This window comes from Eretmochelys imbricata, chromosome 24, assembly GCF_965152235.1.
Source record: "Eretmochelys imbricata isolate rEreImb1 chromosome 24, rEreImb1.hap1, whole genome shotgun sequence".
Classification (NCBI taxonomy): Eukaryota; Metazoa; Chordata; order Testudines; family Cheloniidae; genus Eretmochelys; species Eretmochelys imbricata.
In genome coordinates this window covers 7,853,309-7,876,016 of record NC_135595.1, presented here as the reverse complement: position 1 = coordinate 7,876,016, position 22,708 = coordinate 7,853,309, and the positions used below count along the sequence as shown (strand labels likewise).

Sequence of the window (22,708 nt, the reverse complement as noted above, 5' to 3'; positions counted from 1 at the left end):
ATGGCAACTGCCCAGATGCAGAGAAATTCTATGGTATGGTTCAATTTATTTCAGTGTATTTTTGGCACAGTTGATTTCAGCAGTCAGGAATACAAAGTAATTATTTTTAGGATTGTTTTATTGCCCAAAATTACCCCTGCAGCTAATTAAACTTGAAAAAAGGTATTTCAGATTCATATAATTTGTTCCTGTATAAACAGAAGTTATTCAGGAGCAGTTCTTATTGCCATAAGTAGTCTCATTGAACTATGCACAGTTGTAAAACATCACAGGGTTCAGTTAAACACTATGGTCCTCAATTTGCAAAGAGTTAAGCATGTGCTTTATGAACAGTGAATGTTCACATTCAAGTCAATAGAACTATTTACAGTGCAAAAAGTTAAAGTGTTACTCTTTACACAATTGGAGGCTATCATTATATGATAGTGATGATCATAGAATATCAGGTTTGGAAGGGACCTCAGGAGGTCATCTAGTCCAACCCCCTGCTCAAAGCAGGACCAATCCCCAACTAAATTATCCCAGCCAGGACTTTGTCAAGCCTGACCTTAAAAACCTCTAAGGAAGGAGATTCCACCACTTCCCTATGTAACCCATTCCAGTGCTTCACCACCCTCCTAGTGAAAAAGTTTTTCCTAATATCCAACCTAAATCTCCGCCACTGCAACTTGAGACCATTATTCCTCATTCTGTCATCTGCTACCACTGAGAACAGCCTAGATCCATCTTTGGAACCCCCTTTCAGGTAGCTGAAAGCAGCTGTCAAATCCTCCCTCATTCTTCTCTTCTGCACACTAAATAATCCCAGTTCCCTCAGCCTCTCCTCATAAATCATGTGCTCCAGCCCCCTAATCATTTTTGTTGCCCTCCGCTGAACGTTTTCCAATTTTTCCATATCCTTCTTGTAGTGTGGGGCCCAAAACTGGACACCGTACTCCAGATAAGGCCTCACCAATGCTGAATAGAGGAGAATGATCATGTCCCTCGATCTGCTGACAATGCTCCTACTTATACGACCCAAAATGCTGTTAGCCTTCTTGGCAACAAGGGCACACTGTTGACTCATAGCATAACATAGATGATGTTCAACAAGGGAGGTGAACAAGAGAAAGATGGAGATTATTTGTTGAAAAATGCTTCATGTTAGTTCCTTTAACATTAAAATAAAATAAAATTAGTAGACCTGTGTACATTTGGCTAGTGAGAAAACATTTTATTTGTTTTCAATATTTGAAAGGCAAGTGAATGAAAATAAAACCCCCTGCATACTGGAGATTTATTCCCCTCTCTTTCTCTTTACATTTTAGAGTGCAGTAACATTTCCTAATAAAATATGTACTGAACAGCAGTCTTTGATATTGGTGAAGAGACTCCTAGCAGTATCAGTATCCTGCATTACTTACCTAAGAGGAATTTTTCCAGAATGTGCCTATGGAACAAGATATCTAGATGGTAACATACTGTTTCTCAGATTCCTTTGACCTAAGATATTTCTCTGTTTTTGTGACAAATAATTTTAGAGAGCTTATTTAAGCTAACGTAATTTTTTTAGTGTTGTATCTGTACATTTCTAACTAAAATTTGTTTGTTTGTTTCAGACCTCTGTGTCAAAATTTTGAGGGAAGACAAGAACTGTCCTGGGTCCACTCAGTTGGTGAAATGGTACGTAGATTCTATAGCATACATAACAGTATTATAATGTGTCAAATCTCAAAATTAGCTCTCTAGTCAAAGAAAAATTGTTCGCTCACTGTTAGTGAGTAATGGTCATTTGATGTATTTAATGCTTAGTATATACTGTTTTGGTATACAGACTTTGCACATTGAAAAATCAGAATTTATACATTTCAGTACCATGTAATGGGCTTAACTTGAACATTTGGTTTTATGGAAAGATTTACAATCTTGGGACTCATATTAGCAAGGTATTTAAGCATGTTTGTGACCTGAAACATGCGAGTAGTCTTTTTGATGCCAATGGGATGATTAACATTTTAAGTTACGCACATCCATAAGCATTCTGCTGAACTGGGGTAAAACAAGTTAATGCAAAAATTATTTTCATGCCAAGAATGTGTGTCCCTATTTCCACTGTTGCCTGTTCTCACAGTTCTCTCAGGACCTGTTTCTTTGTTGCTCTGCATCTTATGTTGTAGTCATTTTCTTCAGTACAACGTGGATGTAAAATGCTATCAAATCAGAATATTTTCACTGGTATAAATGACTGCCCAAAGTGCCCTCATTCTTTAGTGGTCGAAGTTGGGATACAATATTTTCATTAACATTACATCTATTGTATTTTTGTAACTTTTAAATTTGAGGATTATGTTCTCAAGCTTGACAAAAAAGAAGAGTTCAGCTTTTAAAAATCTGTAGCTGAATATGTATTAGTAAGTATCTTGTATATAAGACTGGTTTCAGAGTGGTAGCCGTGTTAGTCTGTATCAGCAAAAACAACGAGGAGTACTTGTGGCACCTTATAGACCAACAAATTTATTTGGGCATAAGCTTTCGTGGGCTAAAACCCACTTCTTCAGATGCATGGAGTGGAAAATACAGTAGGAAGATCTATATAGTATTATATGAAAAGATGGGAGTTGTCTTACCAAGTAGGGCGTAGAGACAATTCAATTAAAGTGGCCTATTATCAACAGGATGAAAAATTACTTTTGTAGTGGTAAAATTAAGAAGTACAAACCCAAGAATTTCATTTTCATAGAAATATAGAACTGGAAGGGATCTTGAGAGGTCATCTAGTCCAGTCCCCTGCACTTGTGGCAGGACTAATTATCTAGACAATTCCTGACAGGTTCTTGTCTAACCTGCTCTTAAAAATCTCCAATGATAGAGGTTCCACAACCTCCCTAGGCAATCCAGTGCTTAACCACCCTGACAGAAAGTTTTTCCTAATGTCCAACCTAAACCTCCCTTGCTGTAATTTAAGCCCATTACTTCTTGTCCTATCCTCAGAGGTTAAGAAAAACAATTTTTCTTCCTCCTCCTTGTAACAACCTTTTACATACTTGAAAACTGTAATCATGTCCCCTCTCACTCTTTTCTTTTCCAGACTAAACAAACCCAATTTTTTCAATCTTCCTTCATAGGTCATGTTTTCTAGACCTTTAATCATTTTTGTTGCTCTTCTCTGGACTCTCCAATTTGTCCACATTCTTCCTGAAATGTGGTGCCCAGAACTGGACACAATACTCCAGTTGAGGCCTAATCAGAGTGGAGTAGAGCAGAAGAATTACTTCTTGTGTTTTTGCTTACAACACTCCTGCGAATTTGCTTTTTTTGCAACAGCGTTACACTGTTGACTCATATTTAGCTTGTGGTCCACTATGACCCCCAGATCCCTTTCCGCAGTACTCCTTCCGAGGCAGTCATTTCCCATTTTGTATGTGTGCAACTGATTGTTCCTTCTAAATGGAGTACTTTGCATTTATCCTTATTGAATTTCATCCTATTTACTTCAGACCATTTCTCTAGTTTGTCCAGATCATTTTGTATTTTAATTCTGTCCTCCAGAGCACTTGCAACTCCTCCCAGCTTGGTATTGTCCACAGACTTTATAAGTGTACTCTGTATGCCATTATCTAAATCATTGATGAAGATATTGAACAGAACCAGACCCAGAACTGATCCTTGCAGGACCCCACTCATTATGTCCTTCCAGCCTGACTGTGAACCACTGATAACTACTCTCTGGGAACGGTTTTCCAACCAGTTTTGCACCCACCTTATAGTAGCTCCATCTAGGTTGCATTTCCCTAGTTTGTTTATGAGAAGGTCATGGGAGACACTATCAAAAGCTTTACTAAAGTCAAGATATACCACGTCTACTGCTTCCCCCCATCCACAAGGTTTGTTACCCTGTCAAAGAAAGCTATCAGGTTGGTTTGACACAATTTCTTTTTGTTTTGTGGGAATTTTTATGTAATCAGAAGCAAATAAAAATGGTAATTAGTAGTAGATAGACAATATTATTTGATTTTTGCAGGATGTTAGGATGCTATGATGCTTTGCAGAAAAAATATGTAAGTCTTCCAGTATAATTTTGTTATATTTTAATATACTGTAACGTGTATTTGTATACTTCTAATAGCTGCCTCTTGTGGTTTTGGGGCTATTGTTTACAAAATAACTTCAGTTTAGCCAGATGTGACAATTAATGGCAGTTCCAGGTGCTCAGCATCTCACAGGATGTGATCCATAAGTCTTGGTGGTAAAGACTTCTGCCCAGTTTATACCATCTGAGGATTTGGCACTAGATAACTGATATATGGCTTTGGAAAAATTTCTGATGCCCTGATTCAGGAAAGCATTCCTATTCAGCAAAGCACTGAAGTCAATGGTACTTAAGCATCTGCTTAAAGTTAAGCACATGCATATATCCTTTGTTACACAGAGATGGATGTAAACATGTTTTCCTAAACCAGAGTCCTAATTTCCACTTGTTATTTTGTTTTTTTGAATCTGCACTATAAATTGGTATGCAGGATTATTTTAATTTATTTGTTGTTTTTCTTTCCTTAATTATATTTTAAACAGCTAAGAATGGTTGTCCTAGCAGTAAGTATCTTTAAAATGTTTACACAATTTTCAAAATAAGTATATTTATATACACTGTATTTATTTTATTTTATTCTCATATTTATATTATTTATTTTTAAAATATAGGTCTACACCCATGCAGAAGACCCTCAGGTAAGCTTAATATAATATTTAAGGTTGACTGATGATAGTAACATTCACATTAAAATTTGCATATACAGGCAGATAGAATATTTCACATTTCGTCCAAGTGCACTCTATTATTTATCTAAAGAAGTTATATCCTAACACAAGAATTGCCATACTTGATATCTAGTCCAGTATCTTGTCTCTGACAGTAACCAGCACCAGACACTTCAAAGGAAAGTGCAAAAAATCCCATAGTGAACAATTATGGAATTAACTGCCCATAAGAAGAAAAGTACTTGTTGCACCTTAGAGACTAACAAATTTATTTGAGCATAAGCTTTTGTGAGCTACAGCTCAGGAGTTTCTTTTTAATTCTTTACAGTAAATTCCATGAATTCTTTCAAGCAAAACATAATCTTATTAGCCACTGGGTGTCACCCTAGTGCTGTATGGTGTATATGAAATTTGTTGGACAGTGACTAAGAATATTACAGAATTTGAACTGAAAATTTTCTTTAAAAAACTTCAGCTCAAACTTGTGTTTGTTCTTTTAATTTTTGACTGCAGGACGAGACTACTGACATTGATTTTATTTGATGGCGACAATTGTATAAATAAGCCGTGCATAAAAAGAGTCAGAATGATTCATTATGACATTAGAGAGCTATAATCCAGTGGTATTCAACCTGCGGGCTGCATGTAGCCCAATTAGCACACAGCTGTGGTCCAGCTGTGTGCTAAAGGCCGCTGGACCCATGGTGTCTGGGTTGCAGGCTGCTCCACCACCTGACACGACGGGGTCCAGAGCCCTGGCTGCCCAGTGGGATCCGGGGTCCCAGCCCCCATGCCCGGGATCCTGGCTGCACTGCCCTGCACAGTGGAGTCCAGGGTCAGGGCTGCCAGGCCGCCCTGCCCCATGTGGTGGGGTCCGGGTTCGGGGCTGCCCTGTCCTGTTGCCAAGCGGGGTCCGGGTTCAGGGCTGCTGCGTGGCGGCGTCAGGGGGGTAGGGGCTGCCCTGCGGCCCCACGCCTGGGGCCTGCTCCTGGTCCCACTCTGCAGAGGGGTCTGTAGGCAGGCTGGGGCATTGGGGTCTGCTGGGCAGGTTTGGGGGCGCGCTGTGGTTCTCAACCTGTGGCCAAGGTAACAGTGTGGCCCACAATGATAAATAGGTTGAAAACCACTGCTATAATCCATGGAAATGTCATTGTAACGATGGATTATAACTTTTGCTTGACATGTAGACATCAGTTTAAAAAGCAAGCAAGGCTAGTATATTTCCGGAAACAGGAAACAATATCGTATTTCACTTCTTAACAATTGATACTGTATGTGTTAGATCCATAATTACTGTGTTTTGTGTTTAGACAGTTACAGAATGTTATCAGTTCAAATTCAAATACACCAACAATGGGCCGGTAATGGATTTCACCAGGTATTGTCCTCCTGGTTTCTCTCTGCTATGCAATTAACAATATCTTTCTAGAATAGGTTGAGCTAACATATTGGTGTAATTTCTTACTGGTTGTTTGATTTTGGAAGCTGAATCTTAAGATTAAGTTCAGTAAGGAAACATACTTTCCAGATGTACCTATCTTGAAGGTACATTACCATTTTAGCAGGATATATTACTTAGTACGCTAGTTAATGTACGGATTTCACAGTGCCCTCTGTCTGCCCTTTTCTGGTTTCCCCTACACAAGTGTGCACACACAGAGATAGTTTGGGGTTAGTACTTTTAAAAAGTGCTGTCTAGATTTAGGAATTTCCATATATTAAGACAAATAATTAAAAATGTAGAAAGTAGGGCTGTCAATCGCAGTTAACTCGCGATTAAGTAAAAAAATTAATCACAATTAATTGCAGTTTTAATCACACTGTTAAACAATAGAATGCCAATTGAAATTTATTAAATATTTTGGATGTTTTTCTACATGTTCATATATATATTGTATTCTGTGTTGTAATTGAAATCAAAAAGTGTACAAAAACAAAACAATGTAAAACTTCAGAGTGTTGCCGGCACCCAGTGCCGAGAGGCTGAACAACAGCTTGAGTGGTTCGTTACCCGGTGTGCTACACCCAATAATCACAACAGGGTGGAGAAGCAGAAAAGTTTATTTGCAGCTGCAAAAAGGTACAGGGAGAATAAAATCTCAAATCCTGCACAACAGAGCAGGAAGTTACACAGGCTTTTATACATCCTTTTTCCCAGCATACTTATCCAATAGCAAGCTGCCCCAAGTATCCATATAGCCAGCCAATCCAGTTCCCAGCTAGTTCCCTGATTCTCTGTATCATTTGTTAAACTATACATAAAGCTGCTTTATTCAGCATTGTTCTTCCATATCTCCCCTGTTTGGCCTTGCTTAGTTTCAGGCAGTCTGACTCTGCAACATACTGTTGCAGATTCTCAGCATAACTGCTGTGTGTGCCTCCAGGCAGGGGGGCCAAGGACACTTGGGCCTAGTACGCAGAGCTGCTGCGAGTGCCTCCAGGCAGGAGGGGGGGCCAAGGACACCGGGGCCTAGTGCAAGGGGGCTTCATCGACACTCGTGGTCTTCCATCCCCTCGAGTTACCTAGTGGCCATGCCCCAGTGTTCCCAACAAGAGCCTACAGGTCCACTCATCCTCCTCCTTGTTCAGCCAATCGCTAAGGCAAACAAGTTTGTTTACATTTACAGGAGATAATGCTGCCCTCTTCTTAGAATCACAGAAGTTTGGGTTGGAAGAGACCTCAGGAGGTCATCTAGTCCAATCCCCTTTTCAACGTAGGACCGACCCCAACTAAATCATCCCACCCAGGGCTTTGTCAAGCCGGGCCTTAAAAACCTCTAAGGATAGAGATTCCACCACCTCTCTAGGTAACCCATTCCAGTGCTTCACCACCCTCCTAGTGAAATAGTTTTTCCTAATATCCAACCTAGATCTTCCCCACTGCAACTTGAGACCATCGCTCCTTGTTCTGTCATCTGCCACCACCGAGAACAGCCGAGCTCCATCTGCTTTGGAACCCCCCTTCAGGTAGCTGAAGGCTGCTATCAAATCCCCTGTCACTCTTCTCTTCTGCAGACTAAATAATCCCAGTTCCCTCAGCCTCTCCTCATAAGTCATATGCCCCAGCTCCCTAATATTTCCGTTGCCCCCGCTGAACTCTCTCCAATTTGTCCATATCCTCTCTGTATTGGAGAGCCCAAAACTAGATGCAGTACTCCAGATATGGGCTCACCAGTGCCAAATAGAGGGGAATAATCACTTCCCTCGATCTGCTGGCAACGCTTCTACTTTTGTAGCCAGCGTTGCAAGGTATTTACATGCCAGATATACTAAACGTTCATTTGCCCTTTTGTGCTTTGGCCACCATTCCAGAGGACATGCTTCCATGCTGATGACTCTTGTTAAAAAAATAATGTGTTAATTAAATCTGTTACTGAACTCCTTGAGGAGGAATTGTATGTCCCCTGCTCTGTTTCCCCTGCATTCTGCCATATATTTCATGTTATAGCAGTCTCAGATGATGACCCAGCACATGTGGTTCATTTTAAGAACACTTTCACTGCAGATTTGACAAACGCAAAGAAGGTACTAATGTGATATTTCTAAAGATAGCTAAAGCACTTGACCTAAGATTTAAGAATCTCAAGTACCTTCCATAATCTGATCGGGATGGAGTGTGGAGCATGCTTTCAGAAGTCTTAAAAGAGCAACACTCTGATGTGGAAACTACAGAACCCGAACCACCAAAAAAGGAAATCAGCCTTCTGCTGGTGGCATCTGACTCAGATGATGAAAATGAACATGGGTCGGTCCGCACTGCTTTGGATTGTTATTGAGTAGAACCCACCGTCAGCATGGACGCATGTCCCCTGGAATGGTGGTTGAAGCATGAAGGGACATAGATTAATAGATACTAAGGTCAGAAGGGACCATTATGATCATCTAGTCCAACCTTCTGCACAACGCAGGCTACAGAATCTCACCCACCCACTCCTGTGAAAAACCTCTCACCTATGTCTGAGCTATTGAAGTCCTCAAATCGTGGTTTAAAGACTTCAAGGAGCAGAGAATCCTCCAGTAAGTGAGCCGTGCCCCATGCTACAGAGGAAGGCGAAAAACTTCCAGGGCTTCTTCCAATCTGCCCTAGAGGAAAATTCCTTCCCGACCCCAAATATGGCGATTAGCTAAACCCCGAGCATATGGGCAAGATTCACCAGCCAGATACCCAGGAAAGAATTTTCTGTAGTAACTCAGATCCCACCCGATTTTGATTTGTAATCAAAAATAAATATTAAGTGAGCACTGTACGCTTTGTATTCTATGTTGTAATTGAAATCAATATATTTGAAAATGTAGAAAACATCCAAAAATATTTAAATAAATGGTATTATATTATTGTTTAACAATGCGATTAATCACAATTAGTTTTTTAATCACACGATTAATCGCAATTAATTTTTTTAATTGTTTGACAGCCCTAGTCGGATATAGAGTGATCACTTTATGACAACTGTTCACCCACAGGTGATACGGTGTTTTTGTCTTTTATCATTCCATGTGAGTTCATTTGACAGCATAGTGATTGTCTGGTTTCATGCACATAGTTGTTTTTGGGGCATTTAGTGCACTGGATGAAGTATACCACATCTAGTATTGTGATAGGCATGTGTAGGGGTCTGTGTTGTGGGGGGTGTTGATCCTTGTAGCAGTGGAGATACATTTGCAGGTTTTGCATCTGTTCTTCTGGCAGAGTCTGGTGCCGCTTTGAGTTGGTGTGTATTGGTCTGTGGGGAGCTTGCTTCTGTTGAGCTTGGAGAGGTTGGGGGGGTAGTTTGAAGGCCAGAAGTGCGGCTTCAAGAAAGATTTCTTTCAGGATGGGATCCCCATTGAGTATGGGTTGTAGTTGAGGATACCCCAAATGAGTTTCAGTGGGGCTGGGGGAGGTGACAACTAGTGGTGTGCAGTCAGAGTGCTAACTACTCATGCTAAGCAATCTGTTCCACCCTGCATTTTGCAGTGACACTGACTTAGAGTAACTTTCCCTGACCTGAAGAAAAGCTCTGTGTGGCTCGAAGCTTGTTTCTCTCTCCAACAGAAATTGGTCCAATAAAAGATTTTCTTTCACCTGCCTTTTCTCTCTAATAAAGTACAGTAGTGGGTTTCATAACTAGCTGAAGCCCCTGATTTAGGACTTGATCCTAAGATGTGCTGAGAATGCACAAGTCTAATTTACTTTACGAAGATTTACCTAGCTAATAGTGTGATATTCACTTGCCTGAAATATTTATAGTAACTTATAAGTAATTAACAGTATATTTATAACATTAGAAACAATTTCGTTCCCATAAAAGATCTGAATACTTTGTTCATTCCTAGTAAGAATAAAGGAAATGATTCCAACATCACATGTACAGACACCAAGAAAGCAAGTATTCTCCTCATTCGTAAGATTTATGTTCTGATGCAGAATCTGGGCCCTTTACCTAATGATATCTGCTTGACTATGAAGCTTTTTTATTATGATGAAGGTACTGTTTCCACATTATCTTGATTTATCTAGTGTATAAATAAATATTTAAAAATGATTGAAACAGCATTTCATATAATTTTTATGAATGTTAAAGGTAAACAGATGTTAGCTTTCTCATATATGTTTACCTCTGCATAGTCCTGAATTTTCAGAGTTATTGCGGTAAAATCCTGGCCATATTGAAATTATTGGGAGATTTGCCATTGACTTCAGTGGAGTCAAGATTTCACCTTCGATATTTAAAAACTGCAGCTCAGTATGTTCATTTGGAAATTAAAACAGTGAGAAATTTGACTGTGTGAAATTTTCAGAAGCATTCTGAACATGATGCATTTTTATTAAGGAAAACACAGGAGTGTATTTCAAAGATTAAATAAGGGCCAAACTCTTGATGGGAAAGTTAGACCTAGTTTTGTATACCGCTTAAATGGTTTTTGTAACTTAAATTTTTTAAATATATCAGTTTTATACCAGTAATTGTTTTTTTGAGGTTATCTTTTTGTGCATATTGAATGTTCTAATCAGATTCTTTTCTATTGTGTAGAAAAATAGGTTTTATTTAGTACAAACTGAATATGGAACAAAATAAATAAAAAGACTGTGGTTTGGGGTAATGCTCTTTGTTCAAAGGAAAAAAAAATCTGTTTCATTCAAATACATATAAATTTTTTTCCCCAAGAGTAAGAACACACTTCATCCTATAACAGCATATTTCCTGAATTATTTTCTGCAGTTACACCACCTGATTACCAGCCTCCTGGTTTTAAAGAGGGTGATTGTGACACAATGATATTTGAGGGAGAGCCTATTTACCTAAATGTGGGTGAGGTGCCAACCCCTTTTCATATGCTGAAAGTTAAAGTGACAACTGAGAAAGAACGAATGGAAAATATTGATAAAAACATGCTAAAGCAAGGAGACTCTAAGGTGCCTACGCAATTAATCAGACTAGACAAAGATGATCCAGAAGAACAGGACCAGCAAATAAATGTAAGGGCTCAGACCTTGCTACATGCTATTTATATCTAAAATGTTTTACAATTTGAACTCTCTTGGAAAGGGTCAATGGACAATATAAATGGTTATTATTGCAAAGTTTTAATAAAACATTCAGTTGCCAAAGATATTCAGATACAATTACATACAGTCGTTTAGATTTTTTCTCTTCTTAATTTTACTGCTCAAACTGGAGCAATCAGTTTATTTTTATTTTCATAATAGAGATCTACATTGAACTAGTGCAACAGTATGGTGCTGATGGGCTGCAGTATCTTTAGTTGCCGATGAGAAGTGCCATCAGGAAAGTAACTGAAATACTTTCCTCATGGATTGTATTTTCTAAATGGACAACCTACCTAATTCTCAATTACTGAGGGACAATCTCCACTCATTGTTATATTTTGCTTTCCACAACCAAATCTCTGTACAACTATTCATGAGTGATGTACCCAAGTATTCGGATTCTAATATCTAAACTGTATTGTTAAATCTATTCACCTAAATTTGGGTTATTGCTGATTATTTACTCTATGTATCATATGACTTTTAGAAACTAACTTTATAGGTGTGGATAATGTAAGCACTATACCTAGATGTACAGACACTTTTTTTGCAACCTATGTATTATATAATTTTTTTAACATTAGCTTTAATAAAATTTTTAAATCTGAAATCCCATACAATGTTTCATAAAATGGAAGGGAGTATATGATAGTCATGGTGTCCTGGATAAATTCCAACTCAGTTACATTGTCAATAAATCATCTCCCCAGTTATTTTAATTGAACAAATTATACTTCATTTTATATCCTAAACTGACATATAGTGTTACTAGCATTGGTAAATTTTGTGCAGCATCGTAGTAGTAGGTGGGAGATTGTGTCTAACTTTGGATTTTCTTGCTGTGTAGGGCGTTGATCCTGCAAACACTTATGCACATGATTAACATAAATGAACTTAATGGACCAGGACAGGGATGGGCAAACTTTTTGGCCTGAGGGCCACATCGGGTTTCAAAAATTGTATGGAGGGCCGGTTAGGGGAGGCTGTGCCTCCCCAAACAGCCAGGTGTGCCCCGGCCCCCGCCCCCTATCCGACCCCCCTGCTTCTCACCCCCTGACGGCCCCCCCGGGACTCCTGCCCCATCCAACCCTCCCTGTTCCCTGACGGCCCCCCCCAGGACTCCTGCCCCCCGCCGCCCCATCCAACCCCCCTTTTCCTTCCTGACTGCCCCCCGGGACCCGTGCCCCATCGAACCACCCCTTCTCCCTGTCCCCTAACTGCCTCCAGAACCCCCATCTCTGACTTCCCCCCACCGCCCCATCCAACCCCTCCGCCCCATCTGACTGCCCCCCACCGCCCCATCCAACCCTCCCCTCTCCTTCCTAACTGCCCCCCCTGGGATCCCTGCACCATCCAACCACCCCTTCTCCCTGACTGCCCCTGGACCCTCCACCCCTAACTGCCGTAGTTTGCCCTCCTCTGGACTAGTCACATGAATAATGTTACATGCATGACCATTTGCAAGATTTGGGCCTAAACATGAGGAATTATTATTTGTAATCCTGAGCACAGACTAAACTATTTTTTGTGGAAAAATAGCTGTGCCATATTTAAAGTTGCAACGAAGTTTTTATTTGACAGCAACCTTAGCAAAAACCAAGGCAGGTTAACTTCCCACAGGCATGGAATGTATGACAGTCACATGTGCCCAACTGTTAACACTGGAGTGTAAGAGGTTGCCATTAAAGTTTTAAGATGAGTGCAGATTGGTATTTGGTATTGGTTGGAGATGGAAATGAATATCTCATGGAGTGTTGGAGTGTGTTATTGGCAGTTTTGTAGGCAATATAAAAGTGGCAAGGAATATAAGAAAATTTCCCTTAACTTCCTATTTACATGCTTTTAAGATTTTGGGTGGATGGTGCGTGTCCTGATCACTAAGTTAAGGTTTTGTGTTAATAATTACACGATGCCATGATTGAAGACGTGGGCCCTTCTAGCAGTTTAGGGCCAACTCTAATTAGTTCAGTTTAATGTTTTTATATGATTATTTTTATTCCATTAAGAATCCAATATAAAATTTTAAAATATCTTCTTTCTTTTTCTTTTTTTACATAGGAAGATTTTGTCGCAGATAATAAAATGGAAGTTAAGAAAAATGCAAATACATCTGTAAAAGCTGGAGGTAATAAATATACAGTTTAGGACAGCTCAGCTCTTGCTACCTGGTTCCTATGTTGCTGAAATGAGAAGTAGACTATGTAACATATAGTTCTACACTCGGTTTAATACCGTTATCCCTTTTGATCCATAGGATAGCCAAAGTTCAGGCCTCTATATGTTGTTTCCATTAGGAGAAGAAATTGATAGAGCCAGAGATTTTCTTGTTTCTTTACAAACATTATACATAAAGTCCTGTTTCCCTGAACTCTGTGGGAATTAAACAGCAGGAAACAATTCCTTTGCTTTTTATTCAAAACTTGCCTTTCCAGCCAGCACTCTATGCCTCCAAAAGATTTTTCTCATAGCTTTCTCTTCGGGCCACATTACCAGCACTTCTGCACTGTCTGCTTGGCTTTCTTGCTTCTTCTGGGTCTCTAGTCTCACTGCCTCCTTCTCTCTCTCTCTCTCTCTCTCTAGACAAAACATTTCCACCAATCAAAACCTAAGTCCTTACATTTGAAACCCCTTGGGCCACATGATTCAGCTTCTACTCAATTTTTTCCCATTTGCCTGTGTTTTGGGTGCTACTGCTGTTGTTTCAGCCACCTGGATGAAGTTGGTGGTTATGCCCTGATTATAACAAGCTTTAGCTCAACCCACAACAGTACTAGTAATATATTTGCTATGCTTTTCTTTTATGTCACTTCTTTCTTTTAAGTCACTTTTCATTTTTCTATTCTGAATTTTTGCTGTGTTCTATTTATATCTTATCAGTTAAAATAGGTTAAATATTTAGAATAGAAGAGTACTACATCACTTGAGATTTTACCTAAAAAAATACTTTTCCCCCTGAAACATTACAGAAGTAAAACAGACAACTACCTGTTATTGCAAATTTGTGATGCAGAATTCTTGGCACAAAGCATAAGGGCCAAATCCTGATTCCATTTCAGTCGATAGGAGCAAGGTTTAGCTCTAACATTTTAATCATAAAATCAGTTCAGCAGAAACCTGTCGGCTCTGGTCATGAGTTTTCAACAGTTTGACTGCAAGACCCCGTAATGCTTAATCTCTGAGTTCGTTCTAACTAATGTGAGTGAATTCATTGGGACTATTAATAAGGACTACTTACATAAGTACAAGTTTGCAGAATCAAGCCCACAGATTCTAAGGGCATTCTGTATAAATCTGTGTTACACAGACATAAGTATGTCTCTTTACGTGCCTGTTTCCAATAACAGGAGATAGTAGGCCTGATTCTCATTTATACTAATGCCCCTTTACAGCACTCTGTCAGTGTAAAGGGGCTTTTGTGTAAATGAGAATGAGGCCCAGTGAGCTAAAGACATGAGGCACAGTAATTTCCACTAATGTTAATAGTTACTTGCATGCAGAATAGAGCCTTTTCCAAGTGTCTGGCTATCCTGTCTGTCTGGCTGTCACATTTATTATATGCATATCACCCTGATGTCTAAAAAAAAAAATGTAAAAATGCTGTTAATATTAGAACATGTTTTAACAAACCTTTCACAGAATTAAGTTTAACTTGTGAAGAAAATGAACTTACGAGGTCTGAAGAAAGCCAGAATAAACCTGTTTCTCATTCTCAGGTATAAAAGCTATATTCTCTTCCTGTCTTACTCCTAAAATACTTTTCCTAGGGTTTTGTGAAGTTTCTTTATTATTCAGACTAACATTTTGAATTTTGAGACCTCTTGAGCAATTAATTTAATGTATGGGGACTCTCTACATAAAGTTATTGTATGCTATAGCTATAATTATTAACAATAAAATGCATGTATATTTTGTCCTGAATAAGATGTTTTACAATAAAATATGACTAAAATGTTCAAAATTGTAAAAATCAATTAAAAGCAGTAGCAAAGAGCTATTTCTTCAGTTTTAAAGTTCTGACAGACTGGGCCATATGAGCAGAAAAGGAAGGGAGTTCCATCATCATAAAGCATCGTTAATAAAGACTCTTCCTTCTAGAAACTTATTTTTTTAACATTGACAAACCTATTTACTGGTTGCATTTGCAAGTAAAGAATTGCAGTAGTCAAACCTTTAAATATGAAAGTATTTGTGACTGATTTCAAGTCTCTCTTGCTAAGCAAAAGGCCCAGCCTGGCAACAGTCCAAAGATGGTATAATAGATTTTAATTAGAAAACATATACGAATCCATTCATATTCTGCTGTCAATATAACACCCTCCAACTCTTTATACGAGGAGATGGACTCAAGGAAACACTGTCAAATGGAATCTCTAGGCTGGGAACTCCCATCAACAACCACTTAGAACCATCTGGAAAAATTTCTGTTTGGCTTTAATTTCATAAAAGTATGTGACATTCATAATAGTCATTTAGCTTCAGTAGAAATCTCTGCTTTGAAATGTTGATGGAAGTCTAAGGTAAATCTGGGTATTGTAATCGTGACAATTCATATTGTACTCTCTGAAAACAACACTGAGAGTAGTAACGTGCAAATACAGAACAGGAGTACTTCTCTTACAGATCCTTGAGGCTCAAATTCAAATTGACCCGTTGGTAATAGCCAGTGACTGACTATAACTGAAAAAAATTGAGGCACTGATTTAGGCGCTGGTACTTATGCACATGCCTTCAATAGGATGACTTGTGCTTAAAGTTAAGCACATGCTTAAGTACTGTGATGGATTGGGGCAGGCGAGCACTTGGCATCTTGCATGATTGAGCCCTATGTATCCTAATTTGCCTCTTAATTCTAAGAGGATTCTTATGTTGAAATAATGCTAATTTTCCATTTTAGGTTGATCAGTTAGCAGTTAAGACATCTGAACTTGATGTGTCAGAGGGCAGGACAAGAAGTGGAAAAATATTTCATAGCAACACAGTCAGTATCCTTTTTTTTTTAAACAACAAACTCTTTCTAGTCCAAATACAGAATGAAATCATGTGCTTAAATACAATTTACAGTCCAGGTTTGAAATTCTGGTCCCATTTAAGTCAATGGCAACTCCTCTTGACTTCTTTGGGACCAGAATTCACTTCAGATTATTTTTTTTTAGCTCTTTTTATTTTAGGAATATGAACAACACCTTTGTATTCCTAATGTCAAAAAGTGAATGCCTATTTTCTAAAAGTTACTTAAGTGTTTGGTTTTTAATTATATAGTTTCAGAGGGATTCATGAGGATTTATTTGTATTCTTTGCTTGGCCATGTTCTCTGCCAGACCTATGCTAGGCGAGAACTTAATCCAATGTATTGTTCCATATCTCTTATAAAATACTGGGCCAGAATTCTAATCACAGATGTGTGATTTTTACATATCTTGAAAAAAAACATTATTACTTGCGTATTCATGCTTATGCGTGGTAGCTAAAGTTTTGAAATCCACTTCACCTACATGGTGCCTGAGTATTTGTGCTTTATAGAAGTGGAACAGGAGTTTGGGCGGTGAAAACCTCAAGCCACCCTCAGCCCAGGGGCATAGTACAGGGCTGTTCTGTGGTCCATGTGCCCTTCCTCTCTCAGTGGCTATAAGCCTATGGCTGAAATAGTATCCTTAGCCCCTTGCACTAGTTTGTAAGGTTTAGGGGGACACTTGATCCATGTAAACATGGATTCTTTGGCCCCCTTACTGGCTGGAGTCCCTTGCAGCCTTCTGCTCTGGCCTGTATGGGGCTGGTATAGAAACGCTTTCCACAGTGGACCGGGGGTACATAAGTATGCCTGCATGGCCACTTCACCCTTGGTCCCCTGAATAGATCTTGTATATGGATTACTTTTCCTCATAAGAGTTCTGGGAGAAGTGCTGTCAGTCTCAGTAGATAAAGAAACAGCCTTCATCATTTACAGTCAAGAAAGGAAATTACATGTCAAGATAAAGAAAAATCATGCCTTCCCTGTCCCAAGTCTGAAAAGCTCTTAATTAATTTTTAACACAGGTTAGGGAACAGCAATAGCATCCACAGTGTGTTGCTTTATAGCTGTCTGCAGTCTTCTTCTAAAACTAATAGTTAATTTCTTTCTGTAAAGGTTGGTGAAAATCAGGCTCAGGAACATTGCAAAAATCTTTTAGTAGCTAACTGTTCTAAAGAAACCCAGAAGAGAACTTGGTCTGAGTCTGAAAAGCTTGTAAGTTTTAAAGTTGCATGCAGAAAGCAAAATGATTTGTTGTTATATTTTGTGCATTTAGTGGCAAGCATTAAATATCTCTAAATGGAAAATAAAATGCATAATATGAAACAAAAAGCTCTGGTGATTTTTCAAGATGCTGTTTATCACTATAACAGTTTTAAATGAGCATTCTCTAATCCCAACCCCAAAACCTCATTCAGTATTTTTGTTATTGGGAAAACAGAATAAAGGGAGATAAGTACATAGTTACTACTTCCGTATCTGTCTGTGAAAATAAACCTTTCATTATTATTACTATTTAAGGTTAGAGATATACAAACATTATTACTTTAGATAAGAAAGAATACAACAAATTAAGTAAAGACTGAGGGCCAAATTCTGGTCTTCTTTTATACTTAAATAAACCAGAAGTAACTCCATTGCAGTCAGTGGAGTTAAATCAGTGAAAATTAATGTAAGTGTAATCAGAATCAAACCCTGTGTCTTGACAGGTTGATGATGTGTACTACCTACTTACCATTAGCTTTAGATGTTAAAGTGGAACTTCTAAGAAAAGTTTACTTGCATTTGAAGCAGCGTCACAAAAGAGCCTTTGTCCTTAGATCATAAATAACTTTTAAACTCCTTTCAATAGTACATGAGAAAGTTCTTGTACTTTAACTGATTACTATCAAAATATTATCCCAAGCTTTGCAATCGTGAGCACATATGTCATTGGAAGGATTAGATATTCTTTGAACAGCTTTATGTTTCATATAGTTGATTCTTGTTATGAAGTTCTTTTTCCATGTTAAGATACCTAACACAACTGAAAGAGCCATGGTTTGTGAAATACAGGGATCTGAAATGCAATCTATTTTCTCTTGGTAGGTTCATCAGTACGAACTCTCCTCTAGTCAAGATGCAGTGCCAAAAAGGAGAAAATTTAGTGAACCAAAGGAGCAGTTTTAGATATCACCTCCCTGCTGTTTACATGTAGAATTCTGCTCAATATAGCTTTCATTTGGTGTTTAATATGAGTATTGCTAATATTAGAGATAATTTAAGGTTCTTTTTTTGTTTTTATATGCAGTCAAACACAGAATTTATATACAGGAAAAATTCTGTCAAGAGAGGCCCCAATTTTTGCAAATTGAAAGTTATTTTTTAAAGGGGGTTATATTCCAGTCTAGAAGGATAGACAGGGCATAACCATTCATCTGATCTGAGAAAAACTTTTTAAGCAAGAAGATTTTTAGCGCAGGCCTTCAATAACACCTTTTCTTTAGAGATTTTGCTGAAATCCTATTGGTGGTACAATGTATACTCTTAAAAGTGAAACTATGCAAAGTTTCCACTGGTGTCTTTTCCTGGACCATACTCAGAAGCTTAAGAATTTTTTGTTCAGAACATGCCTTACGGATTGAACATGAAAACTAAAATCTCAACCGGAATTTTGAGTTTTGGTAGAATTACGTCAGGAAAATTGTGTAGTCATTTTATAATAATACTATAGCTTCTCTTTTTTATTATCTCTAAGAAGCAAACTTCAGGTGGCCTGATTGTGTTCATTTCTCCCATTGGTATCTTACCCGAGCTTGAAAAAGAACACCATTCACCTCTTTAGTTCCTAATTTTGAACTGAAATGTAGGAATCTATATGCAGCTCTGATGCCAGATACATATATATATATATAACAGCTAAGTGTTATCATATTGTGGCAGCTATGCCAAGTACAGTATTACCAATTATAACAGGCTATAACTAAATATCTGAAATATAGACAGCTCAGCTTTTATGTATGTGAAATGATTAATTGCAGCTGTCAGAAACAATGCCATTGCATGTTTTTTCAAAAAATAATTTTGGTTTGCTCTTTATAACTTTAAATTCACTGGAGTAATGCTCTTTATAAATACAGGTAACAACTACTGCTGTATTTAGATTAGATGTGAATAGCTAAACATTCCTGTCCTTGAATTTTAACTTTTAAACTAAGAATATCTTATTATCTTACTTCCTAATTAAAACAATGTTACTTAATAATTTGTGACTGTATATTTTTAAAATATAATGATCCATACATTTGATTTGAGTAGATAATTGACTTTTTAATGAAAAGTTCATAAAGGCTGAGGACTTTCACTTGGTGTGTCTTGCTTGTTTTAGAGTCTGCCGGTTTTAGAGCCCAAATAAAATATTTACTGTTGAAGAAAAATTGCCTCTCTACGTAGTTCTATTTATGTTTTATTTTAAGATGAATAATCACAGGATCTCATTGTATTTGAGAACAATTTAATGGAGAACAATAGTAAAAATACGGTTTTACAGAGTTTGCATAATAATGTGGAATGATGCAATATGATTCCTACAATTATTTGCATTCTGAAAGAAATAAGAAAATAATAAAAACGAACAAGCATACCCCTGTCTCCTTTCCTATTCTCCCATTTCCCCTGTGTTCTGACTTTACCTGTCACACCTCAGGAATTCTGCTGTGCTCCACTCTGGAGGTCAGACCTATGCTGCAGTTTTAAAGGAGAACCCCTGCTTACCCATCTTCAGCTTAGACTTGTGCTTTAATGTTAGAGCATAAATATTACCTGCTAAACCTTGTTTGTTTCAACCAGAGCAATTTGTATGCACAGATGAACACATTCCAAGTATTCATAATATATCAGGAGTTGCAACAGAGTTGCTTGTGTAGGGCTGAATTAAGGTGCCATTTGTGTGCTGCATAGAGAGGGGCAGGTTCATCTGAGGAGGTGATGGCTGGAGACATTGTCTGCAAAAAGCCTGCTCGTGATCCTGGTTGCCATTGGGTGTATTCTATACTATCTTCTCCCTGCAGCCTCTCAGTGCTGTCCACTGTGCAGAAGTTATGGATCCATGGCAGCGCTCCCATCCCTGCCAGATGCACCTCTGGGTGCAACAGTAATGGGACTCTGCAGGGGGGTCCAGGTGAAGGTCATTGGGGCTCAGCAAGGCACTCTATGGGGGGGTCCAGAAGCTGGGGGAGTGGGATGGGGATCCAAGTGCAGCCGGGTGGAGCTCGGATCTGGGTGCGGGTGGCTTGTCAAGGTGATCCAGGTGCAGGGGGAGTGGTGCTCATCGTGGGGAGGGTCAGGGCATGAGGGGGTCTGGATGCATGGGGGTTGGATGGATGGGGAAGCAGCTCCCTCTATAGGAATCCCTCCCACTGCAGCTGAGGAGTGATGGGTGCAGGAAGTGCGGGAGGGGGAGTGTGCAGCGCTTCCTGCAGCTGGAGGAGAAATCTCGGGGTGGGTCTGACCCGGCCCCGCAGGCCATTCAGGGGAAGAGAAAGTCCCATCCTCCCCAGCCCAGCCGGCCGACTAGCAGCTGAGCCTAGCGCAAGGGTAGGAGCCACCAGCCAGCTCTTCCCCAGTCCCACCTCCTGCCCCACAGTGATTTACCTCTTGGCTGGCTTCCCTGGGCACCCAGAACATGCTGCTGGGGAGAGTCGCATGACCGCTTTTGTGGCTTCCCTTTGCTTCCCTGTCAGTCATTTTTCTGAGGGGAAGCAAAGAAATCTGTGGGGGACATAAATTCTGTGCATGCTCAGTGGCGCAGAATTCCTCCAGGAGTAACTGCTGCAGGTAGACATCCAGCCAGCACTGCATTTATTATGTGTATTATGGTAGCATCTAGGGACCCCACCCAAGATCAGGATGCCACTCTGCTAGGCACTGTACAAACAGAGTAAGAGACCATGCCCAAAAGAGCTTATCATCTAAACTGACAAGAGAGACAGAGAGTTGGGGGAATAGGACAGTCCCATACAAGCAGAGTGAATGATGCAATGGTCACAAATGTGCCATACTTTTTTTGTTGGTTTCTCTTTTCTGAAAGGTGGAAGAGGGTTGTTGAGAGGGAATTAGTTAGAGAGGAAGAGGGGGCAACAGGACAAGGGTCAAATGAAAAGGGGAGCAGGGGCAGTGAGACTGAAGTGGGGAGATCAAGGGGATGGATGGAAGGGAGGGGATCATTCCTAGGTACTGCTGGTCTCTGATCCCTCCAGCTGAGCTTCTGGGTGGCCCCTCAGTTTCTTTTGTACCCCAGCTCACGTGGGGAGAGGGTGGGAGCTGATGCCCCTGAAACAGGGCTCTTCCCTTTACACTTCTGTGTCTGGGGGTAACCCTAGCTGGGTCTCAGCTCCCCTCTACCCCATGATATGCCATCATGGGGTTTCTTCACATGGTCCTATTCCCAAAGCATTACAAGAGCGAGAGAGTGACAAGACAGTGCAACATTCAGTCTTTAATCCTTCCTCCCCATATACTGTTCTCAGTCATCAAACAGGCCCTGAAAGTGGAGTTCTCCAAATTCCTGCAAATAATCACACTTTAGTGCCCATATTTATGTAATAAAAACTACCCCCAGACCTCCAGGGTTTTCCACTGCCTCCTACCAGCTTTCTATCTGAGTGCCTTCCACATGTAATTGATAGGAAGAGCAAAGTTCCTAGTGGACTCATACAGAGTCCTGTGCTTCACTCAAATAATTTTTCCCAAGAGTTCCTACAGAAGGGGGTTCTCCCTCTTGCCATATTATTATGCTTATGAATGAGCTCTGGGACCAAGAAAGGAAAATACTTTAAAACACATTTGTGTTTTGATGCTGAAAACTACTGAAAAGATGGCCCATTTTAAATAGCCAACTAGTTGTAATTTACCATACAGCAGAATTTTGCTTTAGTTTTCTATATTCCTGTGGACATGGATTTGTCAATAATTTGCAAAGGGATTTGTACATTCCTGACAGCACATTCATTCATATTTCAGTGGAGTGAGCTAGATGACTGGGATTTAACTGACGAACAGCTATTGTTGCATAGCCTCAGACTTTGCAAATTTTGTAGACGGCTTAAACAAGTTTTATCTCCCGAACATTTTTTACAGCCAAGACTCCCCTTTCTGCCTCTCGTTCTGCTGTCCACATGATTTCAGAACAGAAGCTTTCCATTGAATACTGCGCGGCTGAAATGTAGTGAAATGCAGATAAACGCTATGATCAAAATGCTGGATGACAAATGCAATACATCACGGTGTAGCTGCCCAGCATTCTACATGTCGTTCAATATACAATATGCTAAAATATTGCACAGCGGCATGACATACAATACGATAACAGCATTGCACAGCTGCCTAGCAGATGCTGTGCAATATTGCATGGCTGTGACACAGATGGTGCAATACCACGGCACACCTACACA

The 22,708-nt window shown here is 39.4% G+C and overlaps 1 protein-coding gene across 1 annotated transcript; it reads left to right on the top strand.

Moving 5' to 3' along the window:
• On the top strand, positions 1–18,446 carry HORMAD1 (HORMA domain containing 1). The gene is made up of 14 exons (XM_077841367.1): positions 1–33; positions 1,308–1,452; positions 1,599–1,662; positions 4,001–4,037; positions 4,552–4,572; positions 4,681–4,707; positions 6,048–6,115; positions 10,054–10,205; positions 10,941–11,197; positions 13,328–13,394; positions 14,906–14,982; positions 16,164–16,247; positions 17,394–17,492; positions 18,366–18,446. The coding sequence occupies exons 1-14, from the start codon at positions 1–3 to the stop codon at positions 18,444–18,446; spliced, it is 1,212 nt and encodes a 403-aa protein (XP_077697493.1).
• The last annotated feature ends 4,262 nt before the right edge of the window (positions 18,447–22,708 follow it).

Bases quoted from the DNA above. Each gene is read 5' to 3' on its own strand.
- HORMAD1 (XM_077841367.1), top strand. From the start codon at position 1: ATGGCAACTGCCCAGATGCAGAGAAATTCTATG. The intron at 6,116-10,053 runs GTATTGTCCTCC...GTTCATTCCTAG, and splicing joins CCGGTAATGGATTTCACCAG to TAAGAATAAAGGAAATGATT. The intron at 13,395-14,905 runs GTAATAAATATA...AACCTTTCACAG, and splicing joins TACATCTGTAAAAGCTGGAG to AATTAAGTTTAACTTGTGAA.